The 18988-nt window shown below is 36.6% G+C and overlaps 1 protein-coding gene across 1 annotated transcript in view; it reads left to right on the top strand.

Annotated features, from left to right (window-relative positions):
* Positions 1-18988, top strand: part of pcbp4 (poly(rC) binding protein 4) — a 185081-nt gene that overhangs the window by 121260 nt on the left and 44833 nt on the right. Inside the window, exons 7-9 of the mRNA XM_059328417.1 lie at positions 2530-2661; positions 4136-4264; positions 9896-9970. Of these exons, the coding sequence (XP_059184400.1) occupies positions 2530-2661; positions 4136-4264; positions 9896-9970 (336 nt within the window). The remainder of the gene's footprint in view (positions 1-2529; positions 2662-4135; positions 4265-9895; positions 9971-18988) is intronic.

Below are 18988 nucleotides of genomic sequence, written 5' to 3' on the forward strand. Positions count from 1 at the left end.
ACTTGGTTTATGGTTGTTGTTCTTTCTGTTTGTTTGTCTTCTGTCCCAGAGTCACCAACATAAATATTGGACCTATGTCTTCTGGACGTTCTGACACAAAATTGGCATTTTTCTGGCGGACAGATCAGGAGAAAATGAACCTGTTTCTGCCTCAGCTCTGCTCCATAAACTCCAGTGCAATGAGTTTAGATTTGTTTCTTTCTCAGGCTGGTGTAGTGCATTTAAAGCTTGTGATGGTTCAAACGTTGTGCCTTTGGCATGTGTATCCTGCAGGGCCCCGTTCCAGGTAGCAGGTTATCCAAAAACGCTGAGCTTGTTAACCCTGAAAAGAGGGAAATTCTGGGTTTTCCGTTCCAGAAAGGGAGGTAACGTCAGCTCTGGCTGGGTTGCCGCGGTAACTGACTCTGAGACTCTTTTCTTCAACAAGCTCTCCATTTCTCTCAGTCTATAATCTCAGTCTCTAATTTATCTCAACAACATTCTCCGGCCTGACTTCTGCAACATAACATACGTGGACGTGCTCTCACGTCAAAGAAAATTATTTGCATTGCATTTTGCGAGTTGTTTTTTCAAATTATAATATCAGCGATGCATATCAGAAGAGCTCTAGTTTGCAGAGTGAAAAGGAAATTGACCCTGGCACTGAAACATATACTGCACATTGAAATAGCAACGCAATTATATTTACTTAGAATAGTCAAATATGAATAAAATGAAACAAGCCTAAACCTCAGTCCTACCTGTTAGAACTATGTTGTTATATTTCATTTTCAACTGCTTCCACGTCCATCTTTCGTCGACAGGATTACAACTAAATTAATAAAATTTAGGTTCAATACCATTTCGCTAGTTTTTACCTGTAATATTATACTTGTGATTAAATGTAATTATTCTCTCTCCTTTGTAGCTGCAACCGTGTTGCTTTTTTTTTTCTAACTTACCGTACGTTCGCGTGAGGATTTACAATTCAACCACTTGTTTTACATGTTGCCATGGTGAATCGTAATATCACGGCTCCATTAATGCTGCCTTTTGTAGTAGTGGTGCATGTGCAAACCTCCTCAGAGTTGATTGATCTAACTCAGATCAGCTCTTCTGGAACCGAAATCTCAGAGTTTCCCATCTGAGGGAAAATCAACTCAGAGTTCATGATAGACTCAGAGGTTGTTGAACCTTCTACTTGGAACAGGTCCAGATGTTGGAAGGAGATTTAAATGTTGTTCCTGATCAGATGAGAGCAAAAACCTGTGAAGCTATCAATCACAGCTAGATAACTACAACGTACACACTACTTTTGCTTTCCTATGATTGTAACGGTGAATAGAGTGAATTATCCTTATGGAGAGAAACCTTTTTGTTGGAGAGCAAAATCAGCAACAGCAACTAAATACACCAGACTCCATTGACAAAAAAAGCAATTTACCATGTCATAAAACACACTTAATTCAAAGTCGACAGATACAAAATAAAACTCACAAAAGGATAAACAATGACCAAACTAAAGAGTTGCTGATTGTTGGAGCAGTAGAAAGATGAACTCGAATTGTTTTGTAAGTTTGATTTAGTTTTCTGTCGACTGTGAATTTTACCAAGGTAAAAATGGTGTTTTGGTCAATGGAGTCTGGTGTATTAGCCGAGCGTGATGTACAGGTGCATCTCAATGAATTAGAATACCATAGAAAAGTTTATTTATGTCAGTAATCCAATTCAAAAGTGGAAATAACACATTATATAGATCCATTACACACAGAATTAAACATTTAATGTCTTAATTTATTCTAATTATAATTATTATGGCTTACATTTAATCAAGACCTAAAATTCTGTGTCTCAAAACAATTTTAATATTACAAAATACCAATTTTAAAAAGTATGTTTAATATGGAAATGTTGGCCTCTGAACAGTTTGTCTGAACAGGTTTGTCAGTATATCTATCTATATCTAGAACTGTATCTAAGGTTGGCTGTTATAATCCTGTGTGACACAAACTGTGACTGAGATATGCAGTCATTGAAAAATGATTAGACCATCCTTGTTTTCTTCAGTTTCTTGTTCATTTTAATACCTGGTACAACTAAAGGTACATTTGTTTGGACAAATATAATGATAAAAACAAAAACAGCTGATAAGAGTTTAATTTAAGAGCTGATATCCAGATATTTTCCCTTTTCTTGATAATAACCAAAATCATTATCAAGAAAACCATTAGTTCACTTGTACCAGGCATTAAAATGAACAAGAAATTGAAGAAAAAGGGTGGTCTAATAATTTTTTCCATAACTGTAGTTGGAAAGGTTAATCCCTGATTGTCTTAAGCTCAGATTCACATCTTTGTTTGGATATCCAATATACCACATATGCAAACATCAGAGTTTCTGTTTGTTAAATATGAACTTCAAATCCCTCACAGCTCACAGCAGCAGCCTGAACAACACAGAGGGAGAAACCTTGAGTGTTTTTAAAGATGGTCAGTCTAAACCCATCTCTCTCTCTCTCTCTCTCTCTCTCTCTCTCTCTCTCTCTCTCAGGACCTGACAGCCTTGGTAGCCAACGGGACAGTGACCAGTAAGCCTCCCGTCACCCTGCGGCTGGTCATTCCCGCCAGTCAGTGCGGCTCGCTCATTGGCAAGGGCGGCTCCAAGATCAAAGAGATCAGAGAGGTGAGCGTGTGTGACTGCAGCACCATACTAACACAGTGTGGAGTAAATACTGCATACTGCTGCTCAAAGTACTATGCAGTATTAAACTGGAAACTGATTTATTCTGTAGCATGTGAGGCTTTGTCTCAGCTTGTAACGATGAAGCAAACTATGATGTAAAAATCAACCCTGCCTCGTCTCATTTTCATTTAAAATATCAATATGTTTATTATCTATAGTGTATTCATGTTTATACCATAACTTAACATAATACCTCTTAGCATATTTATTACCACTGTTTACCATACAGTTCATATCTTATTTTCATATTTATTCATGAATAAACTACGACTCAAACTGCACTTTGCTGCTTTTTGCTCTTCTGGTTTGATGCCTTTCTTTGTCTCAGTATTTGTTCTCTGTGCAGCGACGATTATAAACTGTCAGAGCAGGAAGAAGAACACAGATCTACTGCAGTAACAGTAGAAATACCACCGTGTAGAAAACGATGTATTAAAAACGTACTTTAGTGAAGTACTACCAAAGATACTCAATCCATTAGAATATGATGGAAAAGTTCATTTCCAGTAGTTGAAGTCAAACAACCCCAACCAAGTATTGAGTCATATAGATGGACATACTTTTCAGAGGCCAACATTTCCATATTACACATACTTTTTAAAATAGACCTCAGATTTTAAGTTTAAACAATTATATTCTTTGCAAAATCGTCTTAAAGCTTTTGAGTTTTTGAGTGTATTTTTAGCAAACTTTTGTTTTGTCAGCTGAATTTCCGGCAGTTTTACACAACATTAAACATTATATAGTCTAAATCGTCACTAAATGCAGACACATCATCAGATATCAGACTTCATGAACAGGAGGAATCATATTTAGATGTTTCATAAGAAATATCTCACCATGTTTCTTATCAGACTGAAACCTTGAGAAATAAATGAAAATGTTCCAGGAAATAAAAAATAAAAACACTTTACTGGAGATCAGACCTTGAAAACTTTCTGCGCTGAGACATCTGCTGTTTAACTTTCAGCTTAATGTGACCTGCCCATCACTGCCTACACCACATGTTTCCATGGCAACACGATTCAACTAACTGAGGTCTGAAGAAGCCAAATATTAAGTGAATTAACTCCAGTGATCCACCTTGTGATGTGACGTGTGGAGGTGGAGGCTCCAGGATACTTTCTAAACACCAGAAAACTCTTTTCGACCTCAGATTCACCCTCATTCACTCTGACTGGCTGTCGAAACTTCCCTCACTTCTCCGTGTCTATTAATACGTGATCTGACACATGACCTCGTGAATTATGAACAAAACCACAAATGTTCTTACAGCTCATAATTCCTGTCAGAATTCTCCTCCTTCGTTGTTTTCCTGCAGCCTTCATCGTCTGACAGCGTGCTTTCTGCTCACACGCAGCAGACGATTCATTTATATATTTATATTTGTGTGTGTGTGTTTGTGTGTGTGCAGACGACAGGTGCACAGGTGCAGGTGGCAGGTGACCTCCTCCCCAACTCCACAGAGAGAGAGGTGACGATATCAGGGAGCCAGGACGCCATTATCCAGTGTGTTAAACTCATCTGCACCGTAATCCTCGAGGTACGTGTTTCTGATCTGATGCAGTCAGAGCTGCAGGTTCTTATTCACTCTTCATACTTATTTATGTAAAGCAATGCAGTACAATACATATATAAGACACAATATTGTGAGCCAGGACCACAGGCTCTATAAAGAATGAATGCTGCAGCTCCACCTGCTCCCACTGTGCAACTATGAAGCCAAAATATCAGGATACAGGCACCTCATTTACAGTGGTTGGATGTTACTAAGTACATATACTCAAGTACTGTACTTAAGTCCAGTTTTGAGGTATTTGTACTTTACTTGAGTATTTCCATTTTATCTAACTTTATAGTTCTACTCCATTTCATTTAGCTGACAGCTTTAGTTACTTTTTAAGGTCGAGATTTAACATGAAAAACATGATAGTGAAGTGATTAAATTAAACCTCATAACAGTATGTTAAGAATATAGTGCTGTTATGCTTACATAATGCATCAATAATAATCATCCAAAAACAGCCCAGTCCATCTACAGTAATTTCATGTTAAAATACATTTTTTTTTCCATGTACAATAAGAAAGTTGTAACCTATCAAAATGAACTAGGGCCATAAAACTAAATATAAATGTCAAATTACAGTATTAATCTGTCATTTTAGAGAATTGGTATATTAAAAAACAACCATTAGATCGTGGAAAAACAAGCTAAATACATTACAAATACATAAAAAATGGCTACATTTAAGGCCAGTCCCTCTAACTTAAGGGCATTTTAGTATTTTTTCATGGAATGTCCTCGTCTATCTAGAGTAATTTCCTGTTTAATATTGTTCTTTCATTTACAATGACAGAGAAATATTGTATAAAAATGCTATAAATGCATTAAACCAACGATAAATGTCATTTTTGCTCAGGTTATATATTATATAATAGTTTGGTCTGAGGCTGATGCTTTGCTCATATTTTCAGCTGAGCCCTGAAAAACTACAATCTCATAAAAGGTCATGATTAGTAGTATAAGGATCACATAAAAACAACAATAAATAATTATCAAAAGGGATTCCTGAATATTCTGAAGTCACTGTGAAAATGAAAAGTGGCTTAGTTGACTGGAATATTCCTACTGTAGCTGTTAGTGTGACGACAGAAACGATTATTATGATATGTTTATACAGTACGCACAGATTTGATCCTAATTTGTTCATTTGGGCTAAAAAAATTCACTTGCAGCAACATGATGATTCATCAGGATTCATTTTGTGTCTGTTTGAGCTCTGTGTTTGGTCTCCTCCACCTCCTGAGGGCTCTGTGTTCACCAGCTGCTCTCTGATGCGTCTGGCTGCTTTTTCTGTCCTCATTTCAAGTTTTCGATCAGTAAAACTTTTTCCGCACTGTAGTTGTTGTTCTGAGGATCGCCTGCAGCAATTCTCACTCTTCTCTGAGCTTCAACTTTTTGTGCTTAATTATTCAACAAGTCTGACATTAAGTTACCATCGTGATTCACAGACGTCTTGTTGTAATGAGTTACAGACAGACGTGCAACATTTGGTGACACAAATATGAGTTTCAGGCAGGTTCTGATGCATTTTTTATGATCACGACAACAAACAACATGGATCGTCTATCTGATGCAACCTGGTGATAATTTAAAGACAACACGGCGAGCCGAGCTGCAGAGGTGATGCTACAAAAAACAAAGCATCATTCTGCCTCCCTGCTCTCAATTAACATCACATAACAGTGTTTTCATGAGATACCATCCACCTTCCCAATAATCTTCAGAATGGAAACACTGAAATCTATAATTCATGGTTGTGTTATAATTAATCAGAGGCAGTAGTCATTAAGATGAGCTACGTCTCGGAGATTAGAAGCGGAAACAGTGAAATCAAAGGCGGTGGAGCTCGTTGGTATTCCAGCAGCTTAATCTGGGATAAGAAAGAAAGAAAGGAGACAAGAGGAGCGGGAGAAAAGAAATAAAAGTGCTGACCTGAGCTAGAACTCATTCACTTTCAAGTGCTGCTGCAATCACAGAGTTTACTCCGTCCTGTCCCTCCATTCACACGTTCTGTTTGATCTTAAATGAGAAATCTTTTGATCTACTTTGGCCCTCCTACAGACCGGCGTCTCTCCCCCCGGTGCATGCTGGGAAATGATACAGGCTGACCGCAGATCGGCGACATGAAAGAAAAACATAGTTTCTGTGCTCCTGTGCAGTTAGATCACTTTCTAAAAATGACTTTCTGTGAATGTTGGGCCTCAAGAGATGGATATACGACTCACTGACTGTCACTTTGTTGATATAATAACTCAAAGTTCTGCTGAAAGGGACAGTTAGAAACAAATAGATCTTTACACAAACAGAAAGGAGGTTGTGTCAATGACCAAACCTGACCTTTTTCTCTAACTCTAACATTATTCTAACCCCCAAAATTCAATCGTTATGACAGGAAGTCAGACAGAAATTGCAGAGCGAATCCGGTCGATTTTCAAAATAAAACACCATGAGCAGACTCCGGGTCGTTTTTCACGTCGCTAGATCAACATTACGTCACTGTACTTTAAACAGTCAGTACACAGACACCAAGCTTTCATTCACGTAGTTTATAACTGTACTTTAGGCAGTCAATAGAAGTAGACAGGCTATAGCATTAGAGGTATGAAACAACAATAAACACAAGTTAAATCACACAAAAAACACAAAAGACATTTAACTACGAAGCCTACTTAGAAGAGCAAATATCGGTGAAACGATCCAATTAGCAAGTAAACACTGTTGGACATAAGGTAAACACTGTGGCACCGTTTTTTATTTGCTCCCAGTGGTTGTTGGAGGACGGACCAAATACGCGACGCTCATGCGACGCACCATGGACGGGCCCAGGTTTTTTTTGGTGACCAGGATTAGAATAATGTGACTGTGTGAGGAAAACAACAAATACATTTCAGTGGAAACTTTGTGTCTTTTTTCATTAACATAATAATGAAATGTTAATAATTATCTTAAATCTGATGAGACGCAAATTGTTGACAGTGAACTATGTCACTTCAAGGTTCACTTACGACATATTTAATTAGTTTTCAGCAAAAACATCCATGTCAGCTGCAGGTAAAACTGCCTCCCACACAGTAGAAAGTAGAAAGCTGCAGAAACCACAATTAGACTTTGTGTTGATGAATCTTCAGAAACACTGAAACAGTCAGTATAAACCCTGTTGCTGCTGTAGGAGGTGACTCATTTTACTTTTATGCACAAACTAAGGATAAGTGTTAATAAGCCTCCTGGGACGTTGATATCTGCGTTACGTCACCGAGTGCAAACTGTGCTAACAAGTCGTAGTTTCCATATAATAAATATTAGAGTTATATGCAGCTTTTATGTGTGCAGCTCAATAAGCAGTCTGCGCACCAGAAGAGTGTATTAATGTCTGAATGTGTGTGTGTTTTTTTTTTACTTTTCTGCAATAACTTTAAACAAAGTTATACAGGTATATGCAAACATATGTCGCCAAAATTAATAGATAGCTCAATCTCATAGTGATTTTAATGATTTAAATTTTACCAATACAATTAAAATTAAACTTGTAGGTTACTTATCTCTCCTGCAACAGCACCATCCAAACACATCAGTTTACAGCTTATAAATAGTGTTTATAATAGTGTTGCTTTATGTGTTTCGTCTTGTGCACTGTTGCACGTGCAACAACCTCTGTGGGCTGCAGCTTCTCTCCATGAAGATCGTGAGAAGAAAAACATGCTAACAAGGTTATTATATATTGCAGCTCTGCTATAAATATATAGTGAATTAATGAGATATAGCACTAGCCTTCATCACAAGCAGGTGACATCCAGCCATTGTTCAAAATAAAAGTTTTAGTCGTCTCAGCTGCATTTCCCTCGTCAGTTTAAGATAAGATAATATAATATAAAAGATATTCCTTCATTGAACCCTATTGGGGAAATTGAGGTGTTGCAGCAGCACAAGTACAGAGTAAAACACATTAAGATAATAAAAGCAGAATAGAATAATACAATAAAAAATATTGAATAAAAGTAAATAGTATAAGATAAAAAGTAAAAATTAGTACTATAAGACATAAACTCTGCATATATTTAAACATATCTAATCATGTATGTTCATACCACTACATGCAACAATCTATTTAACATGCTTTCTCATGTGCAATATCTGTAAAATGCAAAGTACTCTCAGGAAACAAACAAACCACAAAAATATATATTAGTAATAAATGCCAAATAGCAGAAATGTATGTATAGTATGTATGTATATGTTGTATGTTTTATATTCTTTATTCTATTTTCTATATCTATGTCTCTTAACCCATTGACGCCTAAAACTTCCTGTAAAACCTCTGGGCGATTTTAAAATAAGCCCCTAAAACCTGAAGTTTTTCTGGAAATTCAACAGAAGTGTCAATGCTTCTACTAAATAATAGATTTTTCAGCCTCTGTAGCAGATAGAAATGAAATTCAATAAGTATTTGAGAGCTTATACAAATACTACAAAACGACGTATCCGCTTTCTAGGCTTCAATGGGTTAAGCTGCTGTGACGACTAAATTTCCCCACTGCGGGGTAAATAAAGTCTGATCTTATCTCATCTAAAGAAACAACAAAGACACTACATCCACTAGTTTTGCAAACATATTTTTTCACTGAAGCTTTTTATTCATAATGTCTGATGTGATATTTGTTTTATAGTCTTTGTTTGTGTTTTATTTCTGATTTGGTCTGAGGATGAGGGAAGGAACCAAGGAGGAAGATGAAACAACCTCAAGATTTATCAACAATAACTGAAGATTTTCAACAAACACTAATGCTGACAACTGACAACTACTACTTAACTTAACTAATAGTAAAATGCCACAACTCCAGTTTGTTTCTTGCATCCAGCACAGCTTAATGGTGCCGAATGTCCCACTGACCGTCTCCTCGACATTTAACCTTGTTTATTTGTTTATTGTTGATTGCACTTAAAAAAAAAAAACGTACAATCACAAAGAAAGAACATTACAAGAAACAGATAAAATGTGCAGGAAAGATCAAAAAGTCCAAAGTGCTTATAAGCGACCCTCCCTCTTAAACCTATAAATAACTGTACTTTACTTAGATTACATAGCTAGATGAAAATTAAAAAATAAACAAAAATACAAACAAAACAATGATACAAAGGTGATAACAACATCTGTAGGGATTTTTTTTTAACTTAAATGTCCTTAAAGAGGAACACCTTCACGTCTTTAATCAGCAGCTCACAGCAACCAGGAGGAGAGGAACCAGAAACTAAACCCAAACCTCTCCTTACAGTTAAACTGTTGTTTTGTTGTGTTGGTGAGACAGTGAACACCTCGGGATGTAGCAGAAATATTTTGATAATAAAGTCAAAATCTAATTTAAAAGATGCAGGTTGTCAGTGTCTGCAGGGACAGAATGTGTCTCTGCTCAGTCAGTGATAAAAATCTTTCTGTTTTTCATCAAAACTGAATCTTTTAATGAGCTTGTTGTCAGAACATCTCTGCTCTCACAGCTGGTTTATCTCTGAACATATCACTCATCCAGATGTTCTCCTGTTAGATAAACACAGAGGGCTGATTCTTCTTCATTCCTCACTGTCTTTCTGTTTCTTTTCTCCTCTTCAATTCTTTAGTCTCCGCCAAAGGGAGCGACTATCCCGTACCGACCCAGCCCGACTCCAGGAACCGTGCTTCTGGCAGGAAACCAGGTAGGAAACATTGTATCCTAATATCACATATAAATAAATCTAAATGATGAAAGAAATCAACAGACTTGTAAAAAAAAAATACCAATAAAGGAACGAAATCACAGGAAAAAAAACACAAAATTACCAAAAAAAAAAGACACAAAATTAACAAAAAAGACATTATATTACCAAAAACTCCAGGAATCATGCTACTGGCAGGAAACCAGGGTAGGAAAGATTATATCATAATATCACATATAAATAAATATATATGATGGAAGAAATAAGCAGACTTGTGAAGAAGTGACCAATAAAGGAACGCAATTACACAAAAGATACAAAATGACAAAAAAGGCAAAAAAATTACCAAAAAAAGACACACAATTACCAAAAAGACACAAAATGACAAAAAAGACACACAATTGCCAAAAAAAAGACATGAAATTATCACACAAAAAAACAACAACACACAAAATTACAAAAACAGTAATATAATTACCAAAAAAAGACATTCAATAACCAAAAACAGGAACCGTGCTGCTGAGGAAACCAGGTAGGAAAGATTATATCCTAATATAATACTGGGGTGGCTGTGGCTCAGTTGGTAGAGTGTTCATCCAGTGATCAGATCAGGTTGGTGGTTCGATCCCTGACCATGGCAGCCTACATGTCGAAGTATCCTTGAGCAAGATACTGAACCCCAAATTGCTCTCGATGCTGCGTCCTGGTAGCCTCGGACACCAGTATGTATGAATGTGTGTGTGAATGAGCGTAGTGTGAAGTGTAAATCGCTTTGGATAAAAGTGCACACCATTTACCATTTACCATTTAATATCACATATAAATAGATATAAATGATGGAAGAAATGACACAAAATAACCAAAAAAGACACAAAATTACAAAACAAGACATACAATTACCAAAAAAGACCCCAAATTAACAAAAAAACATACAAAATTACCAAAAAAACCACACTAAATTACCCCCCTAAATACACAAAATTACCAAAAAAGACATTAAATTACCAAAAACTCCACAAACCGTGCTGCTGGCAGGAAACCAGGTAAGAAAGATTATATCCTAATGTCACATATAAATAAATATAAATGATGGAAGAAATAAACAGACTTGTGCAGGAACCATCGCTCTATAAATAAACTGGACGGGGAAGAATAAAGGGAAAGATGAAGTGAGGAATGGAGAATCTGGTTTCCAGACAATCGTCAGAGAGGAAGGAGGGATGAGAGGAGGAGAGGAGAGGGATGGGGGGATTAATGGGTTGGATAGATGTGTGGATGGAGGGGATGTAAGGAGGAGGAGGAGAAATGATGGATGGATGAAGAGGAGGAGACGGAGGAATGGACGGATGAATGAGCCGATACATAATTTATTGTCAGAGTATTTGCTTTAGTTTGCAATTTCAATGTTTAGAAAACACCCACTTGAATGCTCTGGCTTTTATTAAAAAATAAACAAACACACACACACACACACACACACACACACACACTTGTTAAATGTCTATCTGATAGGCCATGCATTGTGAATGGCAGCTCCTGTCAGCCGCTGTCCAACAGGATTCATGTTTATTCATCACAATTCAGGACTCTGTGTGTGTGTGTGTGTGTGTGTGTGTGTGTGTGTGTGTGTGTGTGTGTGTGTGTGTGTGTGTGTGTGTGTGTGTGTGTGTGTGTGTGTGTGCGCATGTGCGCGTGCACGTGCGCGCGCGCACGTGTGTGTGTGTGTGTGTCACACCTGCCATAATATTTTGATCATCTCCAGCATTAATATTTGGCATTAGCACCATATTTTTACACAGTAGAGGATTTTATAGCAGTCAACCAAACCTTTACGTTGGATTTAAAAATGTTTCATTTACAGTCTTCCACGTCAAGTCGAGGCAGTTTTATTCATATATTTAGCACTAAATCACAGGTGTGCAGCACAACTTACAGCATACAGCTCGTCGAACCTCTGACCCTCGATTCAGGTCAAGGAAAAAGGGAGGTACAAAGATGGATGCAGAACAGCCTGAAAAACTATTACAATATGAGAATTCCAGTGACGATATTAGTTACAGTATTTTCTTAAAGTTGTCTTAGTTTATAAAATGTGTTCTGCAACATCATTGAAATGAACTGTTGTTGCTTTAAAGTTTGAAAACTTCAGAGTGAAATTTGTACACAGAAGGTTTCAATTTAAACATGCAAACAAATTAAACTACTTCAATTCAGAGAACGATCATGCCTGGAGTTATACTGATTACTTCATTAAGGACTTATTGTTAAGCGACATGTTGTGTTAAAGTTTGACATTTAGTTGATCCGTCCGTCCATCCTGTCCTCCTCCGTCGGTCAACTTTGTCGCTCCTTTGCTCCCCAAAGAGATTCACCTTCCTCAGGTCTGTGTCTGTGTTGTTTATCCTGTGAGGACAGTCGGCAATTAAGACAATTTACTTTGTTATCGTTAAAAAAATCAAAGCCAACAATGTGTTCGTCTTTCTCTAAATACTTTCTGGCTTATCTATCGTCTCTAGAACATTGAACACAGCTCACACATATATAGTTTGATTCCATTTTTTAAGTAGTGATGTTCTGAAACAGCTGGTCACTTTAACTGGAGTTTTTATCAAACAAACAGGAGGAAATGGTGACTTTGTTGGGGACTATTTTCAGCGGTGTGTGTGTTTGTGTGTGTGTGTGTGTGTGTGTGTGTGTGTGTGTGTGTGTGTGTGTGTGTGTGTGTGTGTGTGTGTGTGCGTGTGTGTGTGTGTGTGTGTGTGTGTGTGTGTTCAAACAGTGCACAATACACACACAAAATGTAATAAATACTTAAAATGAGAAGAAATTAAGACAGACTTTTGCTTTAAGTATAACAGCTACAACATGTTGTATGTTTGTGCTTTATAAATTAGAATAACATCAAATGAACATTAAAACCATTTTAGGACCGTCTCACTGGCTGATGAACTTGTTCTGTCTGCATCTTGTTTGGTAACTTCCCTTCCTCTCCTGCATGTTTTGTGGTCAAACTGGTAGAAATATAACAACAAACTCATCAGAGAAGAAGCTGAACTTTTCTGGCCTCTCAGCGTTCCTGTTCTGCCTCCATGTTCCCTCAGGCTCTTTGTCTCTTTAATCACATTAAATCATTTTTCTGTTCAAAGCTGCAGCTGATGACACCAATAACTTGTTTTAATACATTGCCGTATAGCTCTGATTTAGGCAATTACATCATGTGATCAGAGTAATAGAGTTAAAACTGAAAAGAAAATGAAAATTACATTATTTATTTTTACATCAATGAACAACTAAATCTGTGTCCAATTTATGACTAAAGGTCCCAGTGGCCTCAGGTAACTGTCAACTTCCAGCTGCTTCCTGAGGTCAAAGGACAAAAAAAATCAACACAAAACTTATTAACTTACTATAGAGTTAAACTCAAAGAAAAGAGTCAAGTTTATTTTGGTTTTGAAACCTATTATTTTCTTTAAAAAATCACGAAAAATGCACCATTTATCATAGAAAGAAACTGAAAAAACAGGCATTATCTAAGTGTGAACGTTGTAACGGACCTTGAACAGATCATCACTTATTAACTATTCCACATGTGTCATTTAAAATAAAGCGTTTGCACTAACCAGATCCTGCTAAAAACATTAAATTCTGCTCCTCAGAGACACTGTGAAGACATGATTGATTCTGCTGAGACCAACGGTCACGTGACAAATATTCACTGAAAATCTGTTTACACAGAGCAGAGAGGAGAGGACAGGAGAGGCTGTTTACACAGAGCAGAGAGGAGAGGACAGGAGATGCTGAAAATATGACAATACTTCATATACTTAATACTTTTTGGGTTATTTTTTTGTCATTTTGTGCCTCTTTTCGATAATCTTATAGTTTACAGTAATGTACATAATGTACAGCATTCAGGACACTCATTGGCACTTGGGAAAGAGTTTATCTATAAATTCCATTTTCCATTTTTTTACATGTAATTGAATTAATCAGAGAGGCAGGTTTTTTTTCTTCGGGTTTCTGTCATTCTAACTGTGTTATTCTGCACAAAGACAATGTTTGAGTTGTTCCCACTTCTAGCCATGATTGTGCTGATTCCACAGAGCTGCAGGACTTATAGATTTATAGAGATTTTATATATTGCAGTGAAATACAAGGACACAGAGAGGAAAATGTGACCTGAAACTGCTTATTGGAGTTCAGAGGGTTAATGTATATCATGTTATAATAATATTATGTCTCCCTCTTGTTGTAAAGCGGTGTGAGTCTGTTGAATTGGAACAGATCTAAAAGATACTGACCTGGTTTAGCCCTAATTAAAAGCAAAAGCAAGTAAAAAACGTGAGTCTTCATCAACCTCTTCTCCCTGTAGGTTTTTCAAAGTACCTTGAGCTGAGAAAAGTTTTCAGGGACGGGAACTCTTCCAGTGTTTAATTGGCTGCGTGTTGCCGTGTGCACTGAGCCTCGGCGGTGCAGCAGAGCGGCGTGCAGGTTGTCATTTGGTCAGTTTGAGCTGCGGATGATTTTCCCTGAGAGAGAGGCACAACTGAGATCTGTCTGTATCGGTCACACATCGTTGGACTGTAACAGAGATGGCCCGTGGATGTGTCTCTGCAGTGTTGTCTGGGGCATTTTGATTTACACTGCGAGGTGTCACTGTCGTCAACAGAGGAATAATAACTGTCCCGGATAATGGAAACGTGTAAAAATGAAGCTTCAACCTCAGAAATACAGAAAATCCTCCTCATGTTTCCTCACCTGAAGAGTAAAATCTATAATACACCAAAGAAAGTTCAATTAAACTATTTGTTTATTGTCTTCCAACCTTTTTTTAAATTTACAAAACAACAATACAACATCATTGGTAAACCAAACCGAGAGGTGTCAGAGGAGAAAGGGAGGAAAGAGCCCCATAGCTCCATCGAGCCGTAGTAACGTCTGGAGTTAGTGGCGCCCTCTAGCTGCCGTAGTAATCCTGAATGACAGCGAGGCGGAGTATAAAGCACAAAGTGTCAGTTAGGGTGGGAGGGCGTTAAACAAGGAATAAAAAGGAAAACCAAGACTTTCACCAGGAGACGGAAGAAAAGATCTAAAATTACCAACCAAAAAAAAGACACAAAATGAAAAAACAAGACACTAAATTACCAAAAAAAGACATGAAATTATCAAAAAAGACAGAAAAATTCCCCAAAAATAAAGAAAATTACAAAAAATGACCAAAAAAGACACAAAATGACAAAACAAGACACAAAATTACCAAAAAAGACACAAAATTACAAAAAAATGATCAAGAAATACAAAAGAAGACACAAAAATAGCAAAAAAGACAGGCATCAAAGGACCAAAAAAGGAACAGAATGGCAAAAAAGCCATATAAAACCCAAAAAGCAGTTAACTGTTTCCCAGCAGAGCAGTGTTGGTGCCCCGTGTGAAACCAAAGTGCAGCATGTGGTTCAAACATCTCTTAAGTTCCTGCATCACGTTTTTACTGAATTATGTCACTTCCAGTAGTCACGTGGTGTTTATAACTACTTTTCCATTTCCATCATTTATTTCCTCTGTAAACTGTCTTTTAGAGCCAAACCAGGCCCTAACCTTAGAGAACTGCTGACGTAGCACAAATTCAACCAAACTGCAGCTCTTTTTTAACAACAGCGAACCTTTTGATTATGTACAATGAGATGTGCTTTATTTTTAGAAACCCTGTGGTTAGGAAGAAGCTACAGGCTCTGTATCAGTGAAACGATCATGTGGGTCATTTTATATTAAATATTATTTTATAGTTCAGGTTGCAGATTCCTGTTGCTTGCATGTTGCATGTTGCATGTTGCTACGTAGCAGCATTCTGCAAGCAAGTTTCACTACATGTGACAACAATGTGACAATATGAACACACTTAAGCAATGCTAAGGCCAAAGTCAACTTTATTGTCAGTTTTCCATATATTAAAGACACACAGAGATTTAAATTACGTTTCTCAGTCCCACGGTGTGTAAGATTAAAAAGAAAAATAAAGATAAGGATAAGAGCAGGAAATGTGCGAAATCTAGGAGATATACCTGCTGTTTTGCTGTTATTATAAATTATGAATTGTTGTTTGCTCACACATATAATTTCCTCAGAAAGGACACCCTCCCTCACTGAAAACAACCCTCTGATGCAGTCAGAAAGTGACTCATTGTTTCTTTTCTGCATTATAATATAAGAAACAAACCCACATGTTTAGGATCTGAAGGGTCTGTGAGCTAAATAAACTTGTGACTTGTTCCTGACGGCCACTGAGAGTTTAACAAAGTGCCTCCACACTGTTATCATTTACTTCATGTCCCCCAGGGATCAATAAACTCCTCGCTCAGTTCTTTTTTGTTCCCACTCATCTCTTCATCTGCCAATAAACAGGAAACTTAATGAACTTCTTATCTCTCTGGATTATTGGCTGGATTTATGCTGCTTCATTATACCAAAGCAGCAGCGACAGTAACAGCAGCAAAACTGACAAAAAACAATGTCAATAAATGTTCTGAACTCAGCTCAAAGTCCCAAAAATGGACTAATCCATGTTTATTTCCACCAATCATCACCAGCGCTCAGATCCAAAACTAAATACTTCCACAGAATCACCAGATTTATCACTTTTACAGTTATGAAGCAAAGATAAACCAGTGAGAATATGTTCTACCACTTAAACAATGTGTCATATTTTACAGAAAGTGAGAAGAAGAGGAGCATTAAAGCTGCAGTTGGAAGTTTCATTGAGTCTGCATGAACAAAATTAACATTTCGAGACCATAAAACAGATTCATGTGAATCCAAACGGCTCCAGCAGCGTCTTCATCACACTGGAGAGATGTTGGTGATTTCACTCCTGCAGAGAGCTCAGTTAAAAGAAAGCATGCCACTAATATTACACTGTAAAAAATGTTTGTAGAAATTACAGCAAAACACATCAGAAATAGGGCTTGAAATTAAAACTTACATATCTCTGTAGCAGCACTTTTGTACTTTTGTAGCAGCACTTTTGATTACCGTAAATCCAGGAATAGTACAAAAACTGTAAAAATAAATAAATAAACAATTTTACTGTAAAAATATACAATTTTCATGTAAAATTTATTAATATTGTCATAAGGACACAATTGCCCTAAAAACAAAGGGACTTTTCAGTATAAATTACAATTTTTGCTGATATTCCCATTGAAATTTACAGTAGAAAACCCACTCAGTGTAGTTTTTACAGTGAAGTTCTGGCAACCACAGCTGCCGGTATTTTATTGTAAATTAAACAGATTTTTTACAGTGCAGCTCCATCGATGTGTTCCCTCTTGTTGAACTTGTTGAAGTGTCCTGTGAACCTTCAGGTCCTTCAGGTCCTTCAGGTCAGGGTTCAGGGTCGGTTGAGGTCCAGGTTTCAGGTTTGTGTGTGTGTGTGTGTGTGTGTGTGTGTGTGTGTGTGTGTGTGTGTGTGTGTGTGTGTGTGTGTGTGTGTGTGTGTGTGTGTGTGTGTGTGTGTGTGTGTGTGTGTGTGTACACGTTACTGATGAAATCCGTCCTCTGCTGCAGACTCTCAAGGAACCAAAGTAATAAACTATATACTGTTTATATTCATGAATGTCACATGGCAATACATAACAGCTCGTTTAGTCAGTGAGTTACCTGTCAGTAACTAAGCACATTTACTCAAGTACTGTACTTAATTACAATCTTAAGGTACTTGGACTTTACTTGAGTATTTCCATTTGATGTAACTTTATACTTCTACTCCACTACATTTTTCCTGACAGCTTTAATTACTTTTCAGGTCGAGATTTAACATAAAAAAATGATGATTTAAAGTGAGTCGCCATTTTTTTTATTATTTAAACCTCATAACAGTATATTAAGTAGTTAAAATTAGCCCTACCTTGAGAAAATGAAAACACTATTTACATAAATGCATTAACAATAATGATAATCACCATCCCCCGACCCCCACTACTTCACATCGCCCTATCTCCTACTTCTTGCACTACACTGCACTGTGAACTTGTTTTTATATTTTTTATAATTTTTTTGTCTATTGTCTATGTACAAAAACAGTTCCTGCTGCTACACGTCTGTGTAATATAAATATTCTATTTTTACCATTTTATATTTTATATTTATTCTTTATTTACCTGACAGTAAAGTCTGTCTAAATCATATTTAGAATATATATTACAATCTGTGTTCATTCTGCATAACGAGTACTTTTACCTTTGACACTTTCAGTACATTTTGATGCTGACTTTTGTACTTTTACATCAGTAAGTTTTGAATGCAGGACTTACACTGTAGTGGAGTCATTTCACAGTGTGGTATTAGTACTTTAACTGAAGTAAAGTAATCTGAGTACTTTTTCTGCCACGATCAGATCAATTAATCCAAACTACAGGTGAGAAAACTCCCTAAAGATTCATAAGGTATCATATATTGTCCCAGAAATTATTGCGAGAAATTATTGTATTGTATTCATGCCATTGATATAATAATAATAATAATAATAACAATAATATAGGATTATATCGCAAGGACACCCTTTCAAAGAACAAGTAACTTTTCATTCTTACGGAAAAACTAACATATCAGACTGACTAATTTTTACATCATGTGCAATACAATTTCCATACATAACATAGTCTTATTATGTTCATATCATGTATAATATATCTGTCAAATACATCCTACCATGTCATCTGCACTCTACCCAATTTACTCCTTAGACACTTTATTTTTTTTATATATATTGTTATTTTCATATTTATATTATATATTATTATTGTTTCCTATTTTGTTCATTGTTTTTCTTATCCTACATTATCCTATATTGTGATTGTTTTTGTAACTTTGGAGCATTCTGCGACCAGAATTTCCTTCGGGATTAATAAAGTTCTATCTCATCCAATCTTAATTTTCACACATGGATGTAAAAAAAACCTATTAAAATATCCTCAAGAAATTAGAGAAATTACGTTTTATTTCTGTTCACTTATAATCAGTCAG

The sequence above is a fragment of the Centropristis striata genome, chromosome 3 (assembly GCF_030273125.1).
Source record: "Centropristis striata isolate RG_2023a ecotype Rhode Island chromosome 3, C.striata_1.0, whole genome shotgun sequence".
Classification (NCBI taxonomy): Eukaryota; Metazoa; Chordata; class Actinopteri; order Perciformes; family Serranidae; genus Centropristis; species Centropristis striata.